The sequence below is a fragment of the Mus pahari genome, chromosome 6 (assembly GCF_900095145.1).
Source record: "Mus pahari chromosome 6, PAHARI_EIJ_v1.1, whole genome shotgun sequence".
NCBI lineage: Eukaryota > Metazoa > Chordata > Mammalia > Rodentia > Muridae > Mus > Mus pahari.
Genome location: NC_034595.1, coordinates 102708846 through 102728258, shown reverse-complemented (window position 1 = coordinate 102728258; position 19413 = coordinate 102708846). Strand labels below are relative to the sequence as shown.

Genomic DNA, 19413 nt, shown 5'->3' with positions numbered 1-19413 from the left:
TGTTTTCTGTTACCTTGGTGAGGTCTTTATCACTAGCTGCCTGTGGCTTTAGTGAAGGCAAAGGAGGCTTCTGGAGAAGAAAAGGAAGTTGCATATTTTTGGTTCATGAGGTCTACTGCTGCTTGAGGCCTGTGAATACTCTAAAAGGCAGAAAATTCCAAAGGGAAAACACATTAACTCCAGTGTAGACTAGCACTAGCTCCTTAGTTGAAGAGTGCAGCTATCAAGCTCTGAACCGTATAGAGCTTGTGTTCCAGAATAATGGTGTTGGGTCAAGTAGGTACTTAGCGGACCTGTTGTCTGGTGCAACGCTTGAGGGTATCCCATGCTGGCCTCAGCAGGTCCAGTGGTCTTGGAGCTGCTCTCCGCATCTTGGATCTAGTGCTGAGTCTTTGCTTTACTCTCCTGAGTACTGATTAGGTACTTGTTAGAATCTTAGTCAACTCCCTCCGTCTTACCTTCTCCCCAATCCAGAAAACACTAGTTAACATTTTTAATTGATTGCTATTTTAAAAACCATCTGGATTGTTGTCCCCAAGGGCACAGTTGCACTCAAAGGCTGTCAGAACTGCCATGTGTTTAGCTAGGAAGCACAAGTCCACTCCATGGAAGGTCAGGATGTGTTAGGGAGCACCTGACAACTTGGAAGTCACATTGGCCTTGGGTGCTCTGGCCTAACACTTTGGCTGGGACTCATGAATAATAGGCAGAAATTTGGGGAGCTGTTTCTGTAAGGTATGGAATTTTAAGAATGATTTAGAAGACTTTTCAAAAGCATCTAGAAGTCATTGTCAAGAAGATGTTATGAATAGATGTTTAATAGTGGATGTGTTATATACAGTACTTGATCTGAACAGGCCTGGTGCTTCTTTTTGATATAAAATAGAAAAACAAAACTTGAGTTAATGCCACACTGCTAGCTTTTTGCCTTTTGTTACAAACATGCTGAAATGGTCTCAATAATGATGCTACTAAAGCACCGTGTGCATTGTTTTGATGGGGTATTGATTCCTTCTGCAGTGTTCAACGTTGCCTGCATGCCTTCCAGCAGCAAATGTTTGTGTGCCAGGCTGTGGGAGATGAGTGTTCCAAATGGAATGCTAGTTTACTTTTCATAGCTGTGCCACTTACAGGAGAGCAGTGGTGTTAGAGATGAGGCCTTATGGCACTGACTAACACACTGGGATCCAGTGCATGTGATCTGCAGTTATTTTAACAAAACCTAATCAGAGGAAACAAAAATTGGTATTCATAGGATCATTTTATTGACTGCCATAAGCCACTAGAAGGAATATCTTATTCTTTTTTAATAAATCCTTTTGACAGTTGTCTATGTTTTAAAATATAAGGATATGGGGAGGTGAGTTCAGCGTGGTTAACTCAAGCTTTGGATGTGGCGGCATGAGACTAAGGTTGGGGAAGAGCGGGAGTGCTGGTAAGATGGGATTCTCAGGAGTGCTCACCACACCAAGTTCCCTCTGCCAGCTGCTCCACCTGCCTCAGGGCTTCTTAGGTACTCTCTGGTCTGCATAAGGACCCTGGATCCTGAATGAGGAAACAACCTGCTCAGGCTTAGTTTTCAAAGTAAAGACAGTGAGGACAATTGTCTGTGCTGATCAGTTTTCAGGAAGTGAGCATTTACTGTGATGGCACTATTCAGCTTGTTGTGATGTCAGCTACTGCCACAACTAGGTGGTAGTTAAATGTCGAAGCCTCAGCTCTCCTGTTCTTTGTAGGAACATGAGTCAGTTTGTTAATGGAACTGAGTAAGTGTAACAGTGGTTGAGAAATGAAGCCTGTCAGATCCCTCCTCACTCCCTGGTTCTTCCTCATGTCAGGCTGTTAACTGTGTGATTCCGACAGACATAGCAAGCTGTTAGTTTGCTTAAAATGTCCTTTCCCTTGTGCAGTGAAAGTTGAATGTAGGAACAGACTTAATAGGTACAGTTACACAGTTTATTTTATCATGTATCACTTTATTGCTGTCTTCAAGAACATTGTTATACTAAATGTTTCAATAATGGGAATTTTATGCAGCTACTTCAAATGAAAGAAATTTGCAAAAACTCAATTTTGGAACTCATTCCTTGAGGAGAGGAAAAAAAAGAAAGAAAGAAAGAAAGAAAGAAAGAAAGAAAGAAAGAAAGAAAGAAAGAAAGAAAGAAAGAAAGAAAATCAACTCACCATGCTGTGACCAAATTAGATTCCTGATATGTTGGCAACTTATCAAACATTTTCATTTCCAGAAAACAGGGTCTGGATTCCAACTGGAATGAAATGCCAGCATTCCTAGCCACTTCCAATTGGAAACATTTGAGGCTTTTAATATGATTGGTTAAATATTTGTTTTCTTTTTTGGTTGGTAATAGATGATTAAAATTTGGTTTTGTACCGGAATAAAAATGGCTCTCCATGGAATCAGGGAGGACTGCTGAGTTTCAGGGAGAGCCGTGTGAGCTTGCTTGTTGTCTGGAGATGCTGCTTGTACTTACTGGAGCTCCTTTGTTTTGCAGAGATCATGATGCAGCCGCCCTTTTGGATTTCTTTTTAATAATGTGTGACCCTTCACCTTTGATCCCCTGACCTGCATTACCTTGGTAACCATTTCATTTTTTAATTTAATTTCATTTTTAATTTGGTGTACAAGCTGTAACATTTCATCTCTCCAATTGCAGCACACTGATTTCCTCAAGTAGAGATTCTCTTTTGAGTGATAAAGTTGCAAAATGCTGTCTTCATTTCCTGTATTTAAATTCATTTTGATTTTAAGAATAAAGTGTAATCTGTGTTTTCATCTTTTTAAAATTTAAGTTTAATGAGTACATTTCCCCATGTAAGGTTATTTCCTTTTCAGTCCATGTTTTGCAAAAATTATGAATTAGCTGATGCTTACATGACGCTCACATATACATGCTAAGGAGCCTGAAGTCTCCCTTCCCATTCCACCCCTCCCATGCAGACACACACTCATATTTATCCTTACCCACACTCTTCCTCACATCCTTACACGGCTCTGTTGCCACCTTCCCCTAAGAAACAGCAGCAATTTCAATTGTTTTCTTCAGTGCCATATTTTGAATTACATTTTGTGTTCTCAAGTTTTGCTGAGAGAAAAAGTTTAAACTTATGTCATTAAAAGGCTAGAAGAATACAGTTATCTCATTAAGTTTCACCTCTCTCCATTCTGTAATAATCTACTTCTTTAAACATAAAGGAAATCAATGGTTTACCTGATCCACAATGTTTTTTGTCTTTGCTGAAATCTGGTCAGCTCTGATGGACCCTATACCAGGTTGATTTATGCCATTTTTCAAGTTAATACAGGTTGTTTTTGTTGTTGTTGTTGTTTTGTTTTGTTTTTTTGTGTTTACATTTATCTAAAAAATAAAGCAGGACAAGCCTCAAAATCATACTTAATTCTTGGAGCTGATAAAATACCACTCCCCAAGTGTAATCTCTCAGCACGCCCAGGGAGCACAGATGAACACAGAATGCACTTTAGAAGTTCAGTCCTTTACGGGCCTCTGAGCATGGTTTTGCAGGTTACACCTATATCCCTACAACACTGCCTCTGGCCTGCCCGCTGGGTTTCTTGTCACAGAATTGCAGAACACTAGAGTTAAGAAATAGATAAAGGTTCCTGGGGCTGTACCTGTGCTGGGAGTCGGGGGACTGAACCTTGACTCTTCTTGTAATTAAAACAATTCTCATCATAATGCACTGCACAGTTGAGCAGGGGTATTTTTCTTCTCCCCAAAGTCCCTCTGCCCCCATCTTAGTTGTGTCCTTTGTTTTTTTGGGTGCCGTGTCCTTCAGCAGCAAAGCAATGTCCTTAACATAAGAGTTGGTGGACTCAGAGTGGCAGGTGATGGTGCTGTCGCCCCCTCTCCTCTCAGCTGCCTGATGGTACCCAAGGGAGTCCCAGGCTCTCTGTTGACAGAGTTGACTCTCTAGAGTCTCGTACTTTATTCATAAATCTAGTAGGAGCCGAGGACACATTAGTAGATGCAGAAGTGAAATGTTTTCACTGTCACTGTGACTAAATAAATTAGATTTTTCTCTAAAGCTAACATGAAGATAACCTATTTTTGTCTTAGAGAGCCAGTAACTTATGTTTTAACAAAATAATGTTGGGTTGGCACTTAAGGACTTGTACCAGGTTGTGAACCCTATGGATATTGTTTATGTAATTGTGACTCACTGAAGGGATTGGTGTCTGAGTGAGAGTCTGCTCTGTACTATGAAGGCCTGGACATGCTATCTGTGTCTGTTAAGACAGTTCGCAGAGCTAAAAAACTCCATCACAAAGACTTCAGAAGACATGAGTTGGGGTTGAAAACAGTGAATTAGGAGCTTGGCTGCCCAGGTAGGAGTTTGTAAGCCGTTTTCTTGTTACTTCCATTGTAATGTGTATGAAATGCAGATACTGTATGTCTCCTACTTGCTTTTTTAGGGTTGTTGGGAGGATAAATGAAACACTGAGAACTCAGAAGAAAGGTGCTTTTGAAACTGAACCTCATCCTATGGCTGTGCCAAGAGGCAGTGGTAGTGAACCCCGTGGTGAAGGGCCAGGACCATGGCTGTGGAGCCAGGCTGCTGAGGTTCGAATCCCACCTTGGCCTCTTGCAAGTGTTCTGACTGCAGCACGTTATGTAGCCGCCCTATTCCTGAGTTTACTGCCTCTTTAATGGGGCGACAGTGATAGCACGCACTCACAGGATCATGGTGAGTTATAGCAGCCGGAGTGAGGTCTGTAGGGCAGCGCTAAGGGCAGATGTTCATGGTGTGGGACCCACTCCCCCCCTCCCAGTCCCAACAGAAGACCCACAGACATGGTGAGTCAGGACAGAGGCAAGCTCAGAGCAGAGCTACACGACTTCCTCATCTCTCAGAGTTCAGCTACCAGAAGCGGCCTCACCTACTACTGTTACTTTTTTTTTTTAAGGTTCTTTTGTTTACCTATTTTGGACTTTGGCGACTAAGGAAGAGTAAAGAGGCAGTCACTGTTTACCTGGTTAGCTGGACTTGCCCTTCACTCTCCCTTGGTAAGCCCTGCAGCCAGCATATTGGGAATCAGGGTGTTGAGCAGTTCAGTGTTTTCTCAACTGCATATGTCTTCAGTGTCCTCTTAAGTCATGGGAAGTGACCTCCTGCCACCATGTGTAAGAATCTGTACCAGGTGTTCTTCCCAGTACTGTCTACACATTTTAATCATCAGATTTACCCAGGAGTTAGGCAACCGGCAGGAGTGTGCTGGTGCTCAGGTAGGTCTCCACACTCCCCAGGCTCATGGCCCTGGTGCTCCAGAGCTGCCACTCGAGAGCAGCTGTCACCGACACTCGCTGCCTTGAACGGGACAGCTTTGCTATTTTGGCTGCAGGGCCTCAACTGGGATCATCTCTTCCCTCAGTTATCAGACAGTAACAGAACTGCCCTAAGCTTAGTAAGGCTTCACTGGAAACAGTGGCTTCTTTAATCCTGGCTGTGTGCTGAGAGTCCCTTGCATAGTTGGTTAAAACTTGGATAAATGGTCTACCCTTGTTCTGATCCTTTCCTAGCTGAGAACTACTGATCAGAAATCCAGGAAGTTTACTTTATAAAGAAAGAGAAAAGCAGGTAAATGATGTGCGCACATGGAAATATGTCTGTCTGGAATGTCTGGGCCAATGCTGTTCTTCCAGAGCAGATTACACTGCAAACTAAAATGGTTCTCTCTGCTGGCTTAGATGTTCAGCCAACACTAACCAGTGCCTGAAGCCTCTGCCATTGCTCTGCGAAATAGCCCTGAGTGAGAAGCCATCACAGAAGCCAGGCTTGTGCTTACGTTCCGAGGTTCCTGAAGTAGAGGTCTCTGGTTTCATTTCAGTTGCTATGATATAAAACCAAAAATCTTACAGAAATCATCTTGGGGAGAAAGTGTTTATTTCAGCTCAAAACTTGCAGCTGTAGTCCAGCACTGTGGGTAAGTCCCAGCAGAGGTTGAGCCAGCTAGTCACATCAGGTCCTCACTAGAGCTGCAAGCAGCACACCCTGAACCTAGTGCTCAGCCAGCACTGGTACTTAAGAGTTAGGGAGTGAGCTGCCCGCTTGCAGGCTGGGTCTTTCATATTAATTAAGGTATCAAGACAATCCCTGACCATGTCCTCACAAGACAACCCGGTCTAGACAGTAGTTCAAGACTATCTCCTGGGTGCTAGGTTGTAGTAAGCAATCAGAACTAAGCACCACAAGGGCCGCTCTTGCTTCCTCGGTCTGCTGCTTTTGTTTTCTCTCGTGCCTTGAACATTTAGTTTTCCTTTCTCCTTTCTTCCTCCGTAGCTCTGCACTGTCTCTCCCCACCCCCCAGTAATCCCTGATGTTTACAGTGTTATTTATCATCACAATGTAATATATGTACAAATCCTCCAGGGGGCCCAGCACATAGTAGATGTTCCAGGGGACTTTTGAAAGTATGTTTTGGTATCTGTTTTTTAAGGGAGTTTTTTTGTTTTTTTAAAGATTTATTTATTTATTATATGTAAGTACACTGTAGCTGTCCTCAGACACCCCAGAAGAGGGAGTCAGATCTTGTTAAGGATGGTTGTGAGCCACCATGTGGTTGCTGGGATTTGAACTCTGCACCTTTGGAAGAACAGTCAGGTGCTCTTACCCGCTGAGCCATCTCACCAGCCCAGGAGTTTTTTAATGCTACCCTTCATTAGCCTGAGTATTGTTAGGCTGTGTTTATGGTCATCTATCCTGATTGTTCATCTTGAGGACTTTGGTAATTTGCCACATAGGCTTTATTCAGTTGGCTGAGAAACACCATGCTTTAAGTCACCAACCAGTATCGTTTAGGCACTAGGATAAGCTGGTGTTGTCTTGGCAGCTTCTTACCTTGGGCTTCTATATAGCTGCTGTGTAAGCTTTTAAACTGCAAGGGAGCTGATCACCCATGGTGAACCCCTTGATGCTGGTGATGAGGAGTCTGCTACGGAGAGGGAAAGGCCTTCACACCCACTGCCTCTGCTGCTGCCCCACCAGTCCTGTTAGGGTGGAGCAGCCCCCATGGCAGCACCGAAGCTTGCCATTAACTGCTTGCCTCCAGCAGAATTGATGGAGTAGTCAGAGTAATTAATCTTCCGCTTGCCCTCCACAAGAGTGAGTGACATAAGGTTAGGGTGATTCTGAGAGAAGCAGAGGCCTCGGTTTGGAGTGTGGTGGCTCTGCGTGAGTCTATAGATCTGAGTATTTGGCCTAGGTGCCACCTGGTGACCTTGGAGGCCCTCCTGATTGTCTTGCCCTTGTGGCTGTGGGAAGTGCTCTATGTCATTCCCCACAAAATTCTGCCTAGGCTGAAGGGTGTTGATAAAGAAGATGGCGTCAGACTTAGGGGGATGTCATGGAAACAGCAGCATCTTGTGGTTCTCATCCCCAGTTACTGACTCCACCAGAAGATGATGACCATAGTCCTGTGGGAGTGGCTGACCCCTTACTTCCAGTCCTTTTCTGTCTCCTGTGCAGATTCTGTTTCTTAATCCTTCATCTTTCCAGAGATGGTGCCAAGAGGACAGGTCGAGGAACAGGTGAAATTCCTGGCCCAAGTCTTGTCTCTGGGTCTTGCCTGCTGGGTTCCGGCTCCCCTTAGGCCTCTGGCACACGTTTCTGCACATAGTAGACACTCAGCGAATACAAGCTCTTCATTTCTCATTAGTGCAGGTAATTAAGAGCAAGAGCTGATAGACTACACGTATCTGTGCAGAGATATATCTGTAATTAAAGTTTTAATTAAAGAAATACCAGACCAGGCAGATGGCTCTTATCCCCGCATCCTGTAGACCTAAGAGCTGTGTCGCTCGATCCTGCAGACAAAGGCAGGAGCAGCAGCCTCCATGGTGGTACCAAAGCGGAGAGGGCGTCTCACTAGCTGGCCATAATCTAATTTTGGTAGAACTCTATGTGATGACACATCTGGGGGTAATCATTGCAGTCTGATATGGAAAGACAATACATCAAAGGGACGTCCTGACCAAAGCTTTTAAGCCTCCAGTCAAGGGCATTACCGCAGCCCAGCTGGTAGATCACAAGGCGTGTGGTTTTGTGCCGGGTTACAAAAGCTGACAGAGTGTTATTTAGGACCATCAGCTAAATACAGTGTTAAAGTAGAGCAGCAGCGTCCTGGTGCTTTAGGTGTTGCCAACGGTACAGCAGTGCAGAACTGAGATGTGACTTATGCTGCCTGCCACACAGCAGGCCTCTGCTATGTCACAGTGACCTTAATGGTTAATCAAGTACAGAATTTAAAACACACAACAACCACAATGGCTAACAGAAAAGACCTGTCTAGATCTTACTACTATTCAGGACCTCCCAGTGACCTCCATCTGCTCCCATGACCATCAGGAAGCCAGAGCAGTACAGGGAAGTGGGCAGGTCCTGTGTAGGTTGCACGGCATCTCACTGACCTCTTGGGCCTCTGCTTCTAGGTTTCATGTACTCAGTCTGGCACCAGGATTGAAGGCATCATTGCAGGTGTGACAGTTCTATACAACACTGCTCCACTCATGCCTCGTTTGCTGCTGTGCAGCACCAGTCCTGAAGACGTATTTCACAGGCTTTGCTCAGAGCTTAGAAGCCTTGTCCTACCTTTGCTGAGCACTGGGTCACTTCCCCTCTGCCATCCCTTCTGTAGGGCTTCCCCAGAAAGTGTCATATATAATGTATTACCTATCTCAGGATGGTAAAACTTGATTTGACTTAACTTGTCTATACCATCTATAAACAACTGTCAGTTAGCCTGGGAGAAATACGTGCGTGTAGGTGTAAGACAGGCTGGACCCACAGGACCTGAGGTATCCTTTGAACACAGTGTTTTTCTTGGGGCTGGTGGGAAATTCATCTGCCTCTGCTTGGGAGACTTCAGTATTTGGTGAGTTGTTCTGTGGTGTTTGTTCAGATCGTGGTAGTATCCAGAAATGTCACATGACCTTTGTAGGGCAGTGCTGGTGATTTTAGTCAGCTTTGTACATTTGTGAATTTGAACCTGGCAGACTGAACAAAAAATTTTTTTAAAAGATTTATTTATTCTACATATATGAATACACTGCAGCTATCTTCAGACACACCAGAAGAGGGCATCAGATCCTATTACAGATGGTTTTGAGCCACCATGTGGTTGCTGGGAATTGAACTCAGTATCTCTGGAAGAGTGGTCAGTGCTCTTAACCACTGAGCCATCTCACTAGTCCCCCCCCCCCCTTTTTTTTTAAACTTCGAAGCACATAGTTTAAGATTGTAGAGTTAACTTTTGCTACTTGGAAACTAGTGCATGTGGCTTGCTTCAAGGTAGCAAAGACACTCATTTCTTCAGTGGGGACAGCATTTACAAAACTACCCAAAATGGTGTGCTTTTTACTTTTTAAGGTAGTGGATAAAATCTGACTCCTTGATTCAAGCTGATGTTATATTTGTACCCATGCCCTGCCTTAGCCTCCTGAGTGCTAGAATTACAGGCATGAGCCAGAGTAAGCCTAAGCTCAAGAGTAGTCTTTTCTTTCTGGTGTAGATTGGGAGAACGCTTTTGCACCCTCCTGACACTTCTGCCCAACTGTAGGGCAGGGTCTATGTATAGTATCTGCTACTGTACATAGACCCAACAAGCTCAAATGCTGTTTCCATTTTTAAATAGGGTGAAGAACATGAGTGATACTCTTCTACATCACAGTTCCGGTTTATTTGTAGTCCTGTTGAGAGAGAGCCCCACTACCTCATGCACCTATCTCAGCCACCCAGTGACCAGTAGGGCAGCTCTCACTAAGGGAAGGGCTGTTGGACACTGTGTTTGAGATGTGTAGCCCAGCCCAGCAGACCATGTAGCTGCCTCAGGTACTTTTTAGAAAGCTTTCCTGCTCATTGACTTAAGGAGACTGGAAGCAGGCAGCCCAGTAAGGGAAGAGCTGAAAGTGGCTTAGACAGGTATAGTCAGGAATAACTGGTTATTAGGAGCTTTTCAGCGAGAGCTGAAACATGGCATCCTCATGGAGCTGTGATGTCAACATTGAACTCAGAGAAACTGTAAGCATGCAGTTCCTTCAACTGGGAAGACTGTGGGAATAGGGTGAAGAAGAGGGACAGGGAGGGTCCCTGAGGTGTGATTTGGACAAATGAGCGTTAAAGCTGTCTGCTGTAGGTGTTAGAGGCATGTTAGAGGCATCAACTCAGGGGAGAGGCCTCACTCAGCTAGAGCCAGACATTGGAGCAGCATTAGCCTGGAAGTGATAAGGCTGTAGAGTGGGGAGTCCTACAGGGAGGAACCATGGATGGACAGGTCTGAGCATGGACTCCTGAGCCACCAGTGTCAAGGAGAAGGAGGAAAGCGAGAAACAAGCAGAGAAGGTATACAAGAAGGGCTTAGAAACAGTATGGGCATCTGTCAGATTCTGCTAAGGTCTAAACAGGATACCATCTAGGAGTCACTGGTGGCAGTGCAGGTTATGGCTGGTTCAGACCTGTCGGGGAAAACCCCAGTATCAGCAGCTTCAGATGGAAGTAAGGGTAGAAAGCTGAGCATTAGTTTTGGGTTCTGGTTTCAGGAGCTAAATGCAGGCCAGGCCAGGTCTGGAGTATTCATGAATTAACCTGAGATGAGGCTGCTGTGAGTTGTGTTCAATGGGGGAGCTGAGTGTTCCACACATGCTGAGGACTGAAGAGGAAGGAGCAGGCAGAGGCAGGAAGCGCTGGAGTTCCATGGCACTCAGAGTGGTACTTGAAGCTGGACCTATGGCAGGGTAATTGTGCTCATACATAGACCTCAGGCAGACTGTCTACCAACAGTGTCAAGGGAGCTGCTTTAAAGAAGTCATAATGAAATGAGCTTTAGTAGACTACACAACCTTCCACCCTGTACGTGTGATGTCTGTGAACGTTATTTTAGGGGCCCTGCTTTAAGCTTCTGCTGTGGGGTGAGTCTGTACATCCGTGAGATCTGGGCTCAGAATTCTGGTATTCTCATAGTAATACCAGAAACAGAGGCCATCATTTCTGAAGCTCTTCCTTACATGGTAGCTTTCTGGTGCCCTCTGTCTGCTTTCATTCTGACAAGGCCTTCCTGGAGCAGCTAATAAAGGTGTTGTCCTTGTGAGTGTTTCCCACAGCTCTCCCAAGGGGAGAGTAGCCTTTGGAGTCTTGTCTTTATTTCCATGTATCTTTAGATGCTGATCTTTATTTTGGCGTAATCCTCAAATCCCTCAAATTCAGTTAGTAATACTTAGCTCAACAGTCTTGAAGGTGCTTGAATCCCCACAGAAGCCGGCATTTTAGCAGCTTCAGGGCATTTCTCTGTGGTGCAGATAGCAGTGTGTACACTCTCTTTGTCCTTTCTGCTCCTCTTGACTAGGCCCAGGTCAGCCTTCTGCCATGAAGCTTAACCACTATATAGTTTATATCTGCATGGGCACAAATTAGTATATTTGTATATTTGTGTTGCTTTGACCCACACTGAATGTTTGAAGATTAATAAAAATCGATTCAGTCTAGAATCTTTTAGTCTTAAAAGCTGGGGAAAGGTGAGATAGTCTGCAGGTTTGCCCTGGCTCACTCTATTATTGCTTTTCATGCCAGCAGTAATGCAGACTTGGTCTGAGTCCACTACTTACCAAACATAAGGTTACCTTAGACTCTCTTTTGTTTTTTTTCTAGAATATTAAGATTAACTAGGAATCCCTTTCAAGATTTTCTGTGCACAGTATTTAGGAAGAGCCCATTTTGAGCCCTGTGTGTTATATGGTCTTTGTAGCAACTTATGTGAAAAGAGAGGGAGGGATACACAGGTCTAGGTCTGCAGGCTGTTGGGGCCTGGGCTCCAATGTTGGCGGAGAACTGTTGGTTTCCAAGTGTATTCTTGCATTAAAAAAAAAAAGCTCAAGAAACATGTTTTGGAAATAATGAAACTTCACTCCTACATCAGTCCTCTCAGACTCTCTTTCCCCTAGGGAGAGTGGGGGAAGGACGAGGGTGCCAGGAGCCAGTTGGAGACATGGTAGGAGGCAGCACTGATGGCTGGCCTCACTGCAGCTTATTCAGGTCCTTCCTTACCACCAAGAGGGTTTTGCTTAGAGACTCACCTCTTCATGTGTAAGTCTTGAAGAGAAGTACACTTCAGTGGCCCCTCAGAAGAAGGGCTGTCTTCTCTGTCACTTGTAAGTCACAGGCCATGGAAGAAAACCAGAGGCTCAGGCTTTGAAAGACAGTGTTAGCACAGTTACTTAAGTGGCCTGCATGGAACTGTAGTCTTCTTGGAAGTGAGGTCAGTTTGTCTAGACTGGGAAAGTGAGTGATCCTTGTTCACTGTTTTTAATTTAGATCTGGGCTACTAGAGTGCTTAAAAAACATCAACAAAGAAATGCAGGTATAACATTTAAACTTGTGATTTATTTTTAAATACCAGCCCATCCCCCTTCCTCCTCCTCCTCCTCCACAGGCCAGCTGGGATCCCCTTCTCATGAACCTTCTCAGGCTTCGTTCAATGCAGTTGACTCCAGTTCACTGTTCCTGCAGGTGTGGCCCCAATAAGAGGGCCCGTACCACAGTGTATGTCACAGTCTCTTTCATGCAGTGAGTTAGCTCTCTGGAGCTGGTGCTGGGCCTCCCTCTTCCTGTTTGCCTAGAGCCCAGCCTGGCACCAGCATGTGGTGGTGAGAGAAGGAATCAGGGTTGGGGGTGGGAGAAACGATGGGGTGAGGTCCCTTGGGTAAGAGTAAACTTTACACCTCTGTGGAGAAGAGAAGAATAAATGCCGGTTTTGTTTATGCAGGTCTTAAGATTTTTGTAGCAGAAAGCAAATATGCAGAGAGCAATGGAAACAAGTCAGAAACTGCTATCTGACACAGAGATGTCACAGTATATGCACATGTGATTTATGTTGAAATCTTCAATTTATCCTGATAGTTCGAGTTGCTGATTTAGTTGAATAACACCTGGGGATATAGGTCATGAGGCCTTTGATCTGCAGATGGCCATGGATCCTCTTCATACTCAGGCCCATGGTGCACTGAGCAGAGCCTGGTACTGTGGGCCTTGGACGCCCCTCAAGCCCTGAATGACACTGTCCTGTGTACACTGTGCTGATGTGAGGGCTGAGAGGCGGCCATGCCCGCACCTTTCACTCCCATGTCTCGTGACTAGCAAGTCTAGTGCTCCCCTTCGCTGCCTGCTGTAGCTCCTGAGCTAGGGAGGCACAGGTCGCTGAGGTTTCCCTCCTGCACTTTCATGCTCTGGAATAGGTTCAGGGTCACCGTGGATGTCACTGGCAGCTTGTTAAGACCTTACATTGATTAAGAAGTGTCCTTGACTTAAGCCTTCAGCATCCCTTAGAAATACTATATTTTCCTAACCTGGGAAACTGGCCTGTGGTGCTGAGTTGGAGGTGCCGGGAGTTGTCAGCCTTCTCAGTGCTGTGCATCACAGACACACTCTAGCACACTCTCAAAGTGTCGCCTGCTCTATCAGTATGTACTTAGACATGTTAATCTGAATTAGAGAGCTCATTGTGCCTAACGGCTCCCCTGGGACACCGTGTCAGAAAAACACAAAAACTCCAGGAGTGTGCTGAATATGCAGAGTAAGTAAGAACTGCTTGTAAAATTAGTGTTAATTGAGCTTGGACCTTGATTTTTTTTTTTTAACTTTTAACTTATAATTTGATTTTTAAAAAAGTTTTGTGGTCTCTCAGAGATAGAGGTTAATAAAAGTTATACTGTAACATTGTCAAAAAGATATTTACATAAGGCCCAATTTTCACTTACCTTAGGGAAATAGGTCATGTGTGGGGTAGAGACACATGTACATGTACACACTCACATGTGTTTAAAATATACTTTAGTTGGCCTTTATTCCCATGTTCTCTTCTTTCTCTGCCTCTGGAAGTGGGGCACATTTTCTTCAGTTAAAAACAGAAATAGAAGCGATGGTCTTGACCCATTTCACACCTGTTTATTTCAGGCTCTCAGCACATACTTGTTCATGGGCGCAGCAAGAAGAAGGGCCCACAGAGCTGGAGCCCTGAGGGCTGACACATGGGGCGGAAGCTGGCGGAGTGCATAGGGCGAGCGTGCTGCCCTGCCAGCTCCTGATTGTCTTCAGGACAGTTCTGTTAGTGAGTTAACTACTTTAAACCCCAACTTTATATGAACTGAATGTTACTAAAAATGAAATAGATTCAAGTGACTTCATCCAGAGTGACTGTGAAAAAATACACTTATCTTGGGGAGTGGCCTGCACCATGTATGCCCCTGTGTCCCTGTTGCCCCCAGCAAACTTCCCTTTCTTATTACCACAGCAATGACCTGTTTATGTGTTGATTACAGCCTCACAAAGAATGGAAGCTCCGTGAGAGCAGGGCCTGTTGCGGTCTCTGTCGCCAGCAGACAGGCAGCTCCTGTTACATCAATAAATGCTGTTCAGTGAACTAGTGGGCCACTAGTGTTGTGTCCTTTCTCAGTCTTTAACTTGCTGTTTATGTACTGTATGCCATTGAAAATGGTAATAGTAGGAAGTCTTGTTTTGCAGCTAGTTCAGGGAGATACGAGAAGCCAGAGTATCCAAGATGATGGGATTATGAATTGCAGAGCCACTGTGTGTTATGGTGTTTATGATTCCTGTGTAGCAGCAGGCAGACGGGAATGGGAGTCACTTCACTGGTGTGGTGTAGCATCACTGTCGCTGAGGAGGGTCCAGGAACATAGAAAAGCTGTAGAGACCCTGAATCGTCTCTTCAGTTATCTAGTGATCCCAGTGACAGTTTCCAGTTCACCCAGGTGAGCAGGCATTAACCAGGACAAGTGAAGCTGGAGGTAACGACATCTTGGCCATCAGTATCTGCCTCATGAGAGTTTAGGACTTCGTGGTCCCAGGACTGGCTTCATCTATGGGATAGGTGTACTCTGTGGTATTCCTCTGTTGCCCAGAGCATTCATGGACCAGTTGTTATGCATGCAAGTCCACATGTAGAGAATAACAACAAGTCCTGGCCCAGCAGCCTTCACTCTCCATCTTTGTCCTTTGTGTATTCATGGAGGCCACAGTATTATTCCTGCAACTGTTGAGTTTTTGTTTTGTAACAAAGACTAAGGAGCCAGTCTCCTGTGATGTGGGCCATTATCTCAAGGAGAGTCTGTAGTGATGGTGGCTTCTGATGACAAGTCTGCAGAGTCAAACTTCTCTAGGGTAATCCATTTCACCTGTAAGCTTTGTGCATCTCAATTGTAAACTTTGCTTATTATACACAGAAGCAGTCCACTAAAACCAGGACAAAGAGCCAATCAAACCCAAGTTTTCCTCACTTGGGAAGTGTCCAATAGCTTCCATCAAACCAGACTCAGCCATTTTTAAGGAAAGCGAAGGCCAGACCTTTGTGTGTCACACAGCAAGCCCAGAGGCTAAAGCTGTGGTAGTGGTTCTGTTTGCACCAGGCATGTCAACTGATTTTGAATGTGGCCTTTCCCTCTGATGGAAATGTAAGGAGTAGTATAAGTTTTGAGCTGAGAATATAATTGCAGGAAGTGGCTAACGAGGCAGAGCTCACAAACCCCTCAGAATTATATGCGTGAGTCAGTCCTGGTGGAGGGTACAAATGTAAGGATGAGGTAAGTTGCTTGGAACAGCAACCCAGGACACAGTGAACATGTCTGCATGCTCTTTATTCTTAGAGGGGTTGAAGCTCCGCTTAATAAAGTGCACTATGACTTTGTTACGGTCAACATCTCCTTTCTGATTCATCAAACATGGCTTCTTATATTAAGAAACCAACTCGTCTTTCTTGATTGGTGCTCTTGTTGTGTGCCTGTGTGAAAGGAGCTGGCAGAGGTGGACCAGATTACAGATCGCACGGGCCAAAGATGGAAGAGAAGTCAAGTTCTTCATGTCTGCTCTTAGTTTGAAATGTCTTTTTATCACTCTAAAGATCTGACTGGAGCCGGGCGTGGTGGTGCATGCCTTTAATTCCAGCACTCGGGAGGCAGAGGCAGGCGGATTTCTATTCGAGGCCAGCCTGGTCTACAAAGTGAGTTCCAGGACAGCCAGGGCTATACAGAGAAACCCTGTCTCAAAAACAAAAAACAAAACAAACAAACAAACAACAACAACAAAAAGATCTGATTGGCTTGCTGTTGTTTACATAATGTATATATGCTTCTGCTGTGTGTATGTGTGTACCTTTAAGTTTTATGGGGTTCAGTGAAACGGATTGTTTTAAGTCAGTGTAAAAATTGCATATTTAGCACTTCATCCATTTAAAATCTAGTTCTCATTCAGTGTTCCTGTAGTTTATATTACATATCATAATCTTTTAAAGAGTGACTGCATGAGTTAGTGCCCTCTGCTGGTACACAGAGGACATCAGGCAGAGGAACTTTGACCCAGGAGCCTTTGAAGAGGAGCCACTTTACATGGAGATTATTTTTGTTAGCCTTTCCTTGTGATTTTGAAGGCCCCTTGGTTGCTGAGTTACACTCACTCGAATTTTGTCTTTTTTCTTGTGTTTCATGCCTGCCAGTTACTCCACTAAGCCTGGACCATGGGGTTGACTTAGCAACAGTTTCATTCAAGTTGAAAGCAGTGCTCTGAGTGAGAGACTTCTCATATGGGCTTGCTGTATGAGAATATGCTGGCATTTAGATTTCCCAGGGGTATCTACGAAATAATTTTAGATGCATTCTTTACTCTGCCTTTTTGAGAAGGGGCATTGCTGTCAGTTCCTGAATTAAGAAAAAGTCCTCCCTGCTACCTTTGTATGATTTACAGGCACAGCTTGGCCTGAACTTGGTGGGTAGGTAGGTCTTGATGACCTTATGTGCTCCCCTGGTGTTCTTTGGAGCCAGCTTTCCCACTGAGGTGCCCTGGCCAGATTCTATTACTTTGGATTTTGGCATCAGGTAGAGCAGCCACTGAATCTGTCTCTAGCTCTGCAACCTTAGGGCCTGGGGACGTGGCTCTGCCTTATGTTTGCAGTTGTGAAGTAGAGAGGAAGCCTAACCTGTGTGTGAGACCCTGAAGAGAATGAAGCTAAAAGATGAGCTCAAGGGCCGACGACAGATGAACCTTCCTGGATGGCTGCTAAAGAAAGACGTGTTTCCTTCACTTAACATCAAGCCCTGCCTTTGGTACATTTAAAAAAAGAAAAAAGAAAAAGAAAAAAAAAAGACACCCTTCTTTTGGGCTAGCTTCATAATTTAACAACAGTTACAAAGATGAGACTGAGTTGACACACACTGCTTTGATACTGCCTGGTTTTCTTGAAGAGTGTCTTTATAGTCAGTGCACCTGGTCAAATCCGGTTTAGGTGTCCACTTAGCATTTTGCTGAAGACTGAAGTGTTTGCCTTCAGTACCTGAGTTTCCACTGCAGGTAGGACCTGGCACTTGTCCCAGACCACCTTCTGGTTTGGCTTCATTCCATGTCTCTGGCTATTTGATGTTAGAAACACTTTCTGCCCTTTTCCAGCATCATAATGTGTAAGTATTCTCCCTATTTGTATATTTACCGCTGTGTGCAGCCTGAGGAGAGAGAGAGGGGGCAGTCCATGGCATTGTGTTTCAGCTCTGCAGTTTTGTAATCTCTTAGCTGCTTCCCATACACTTAGACTGAAGACAATGTACAAGTATGTCTGCTTTCAAAATGAGTAAATGATGCCCAAATGTTTCTTTAGAAAGGTAAAAACTCCCAGTTCAAACCCCTTTAATGCACATCTTAATCTAGTCTGCTAGCTAATGCTAGCACATTTATTGAAATACACGGAAACTCCTTGAGATTCATGTACTTCAGTTTATGAAAGTGACATGCCAGACACTTGTCACCTGGCTTCTTTATGCAGAGGGTGAGAAGGGAGAACACTGTCCCTTTTTCATGAGCCAGATGATGTAAGAGGATCAGGGGTTGATCTGGTGGAGGGTCCCAGTGAGAACACAGACCCTGGTCCTAACCATTCTGCAAGCAGTCCAGTACCTCTAGCACACAGCTCCTGTAACATGCCCGTTTGAAAAGGCTGCTGTCCTCTGCATTGAGAAGACTCGTGCTGACATCAGGCTGTTCATACATAATAATTCTTTGATGCCCCGTAGTCAGTTCCCTTCTAGACCTTTATCAGCTGTTCTGGAGTTGACATTGTTAGGCCTGAAGAAACCAGGACTCAGGCAGCCTGGGCTCATCTGTAAGTGATGACTGCGGTGACTACATTGGCACCATAATGGCTCCCGAGTAACTGGGACTGCTTCTATGAGGCTTAGTGACTCTGCGATCTGGGTGCATACTGTGCTGCAGATAAACCTTGGCAGCAGAGAGATGTGCAGCATTTTTTTGTAAGTGCCGCTGAGCTGTTTGAAAGAGATACTCGGTAAGGGTAAGTTCTTGAGAAGATAGCAGAACGCCTTGCAGAAACGTTGGGATGTGGATGGAAACAGCAGAGCATCTTCAGAGAAGACGTTTGCATGTGTGATGGAGGTGGCTGTATGTTAGATAGAATACTCTACCCATTCCTGTCCTATGAAAATTAAATGCTGTTGTCATGTGCCTTGCTCGTCTTTACTTCTGGTTGATGTCCATTTCTAAGAGAACTACTCAGCAGAATCCCCTCTACTGGTGGTTGTGGTAACAGCACAGTAGGCTTCAAGCATCAGCCACTTGGGTAAGTTTGGTAGGTAGCATCTGTTGCTTTTTTCTTCTGCTCTTTTGAGACTCCAGCTGGTTTTATAGTTGCAGTGTAACTAAGGACAGTCTTTTAATTTCTGATTCCCCTTCCTTCACTTCCTGAGTGCCACCTTGTTTGTTTATTTTGAGATAGTTTCTTTGTACCCCTGGCTATCTTGGAAGTCACCATGTAGACCAGGCCTTGAACTCAGCTCTTCCTGCCCCTGCCTCCAGAGTGCTAAAGATGTGTGCCATGAAGACCTTTTCAGTTGTTAGTAAAGGTGACTCTACAAAGACAAATGGATTGAGGTAAGTTTTGATCCTCTGAAAGCCTAACAGCGTCATTCAAACTGAAAACATGTCTGGAGTGTTGTCTAGTGTAGTCTAGCACCAGAGGTTCAGGAGAGCTGTCCAGAGTCTCTCTCTGGTGGCTGTCCTTAAAATTTCTAGTGTCTGTCATGATTGTCGGTTTGCTTGCCCTCTCTGTAAAACATCAGACAGTCTGGCTGGAATGGATAAAGCTTGAACTCTGTAATCCTGTGACACGGATCCAGGATGAAGATGTCCTAGTGGCGTTTATACCACAGTGAATTAGTTTTCTTCCGAGCCCACGTGAATGGCCATAGCGCTTTGGCAGAATGAGCTGTCGTCTACCATCTGAGGTACTGAGCACTTCCCTCTCTCCTGTGTTGGACTCTGGAACCCACTTACTGATCCTAACTGCAAGAGTGATGATGATTTCAGTTTGTATAAAAA

General features: G+C 44.8%; 1 protein-coding gene across 4 annotated transcripts in view; it reads left to right on the top strand.

The window, feature by feature from the left end:
• LOC115062403 (calmodulin-binding transcription activator 1-like) overlaps positions 1-19413 on the top strand; it is a 279779-nt gene that overhangs the window by 67291 nt on the left and 193075 nt on the right. Inside the window, exons 4-5 of one of the 4 annotated variants that reach the window (XR_003844072.1) lie at positions 2514-2597; positions 13978-14443. Coding sequence is in view for 1 of the 4 variants with exons in the window: in XM_021201166.2 (XP_021056825.1) it covers positions 2514-2522 (9 nt within the window). In the remaining 3 variants the exon portion in view is untranslated. Of the gene's footprint in view, positions 1-2513; positions 2795-4453; positions 6501-13977; positions 14444-19413 lie in introns of those variants that run through there. The other 3 variants (XR_002380644.2, XR_003844071.1, XM_021201166.2) reach the window with 3 other exon arrangements.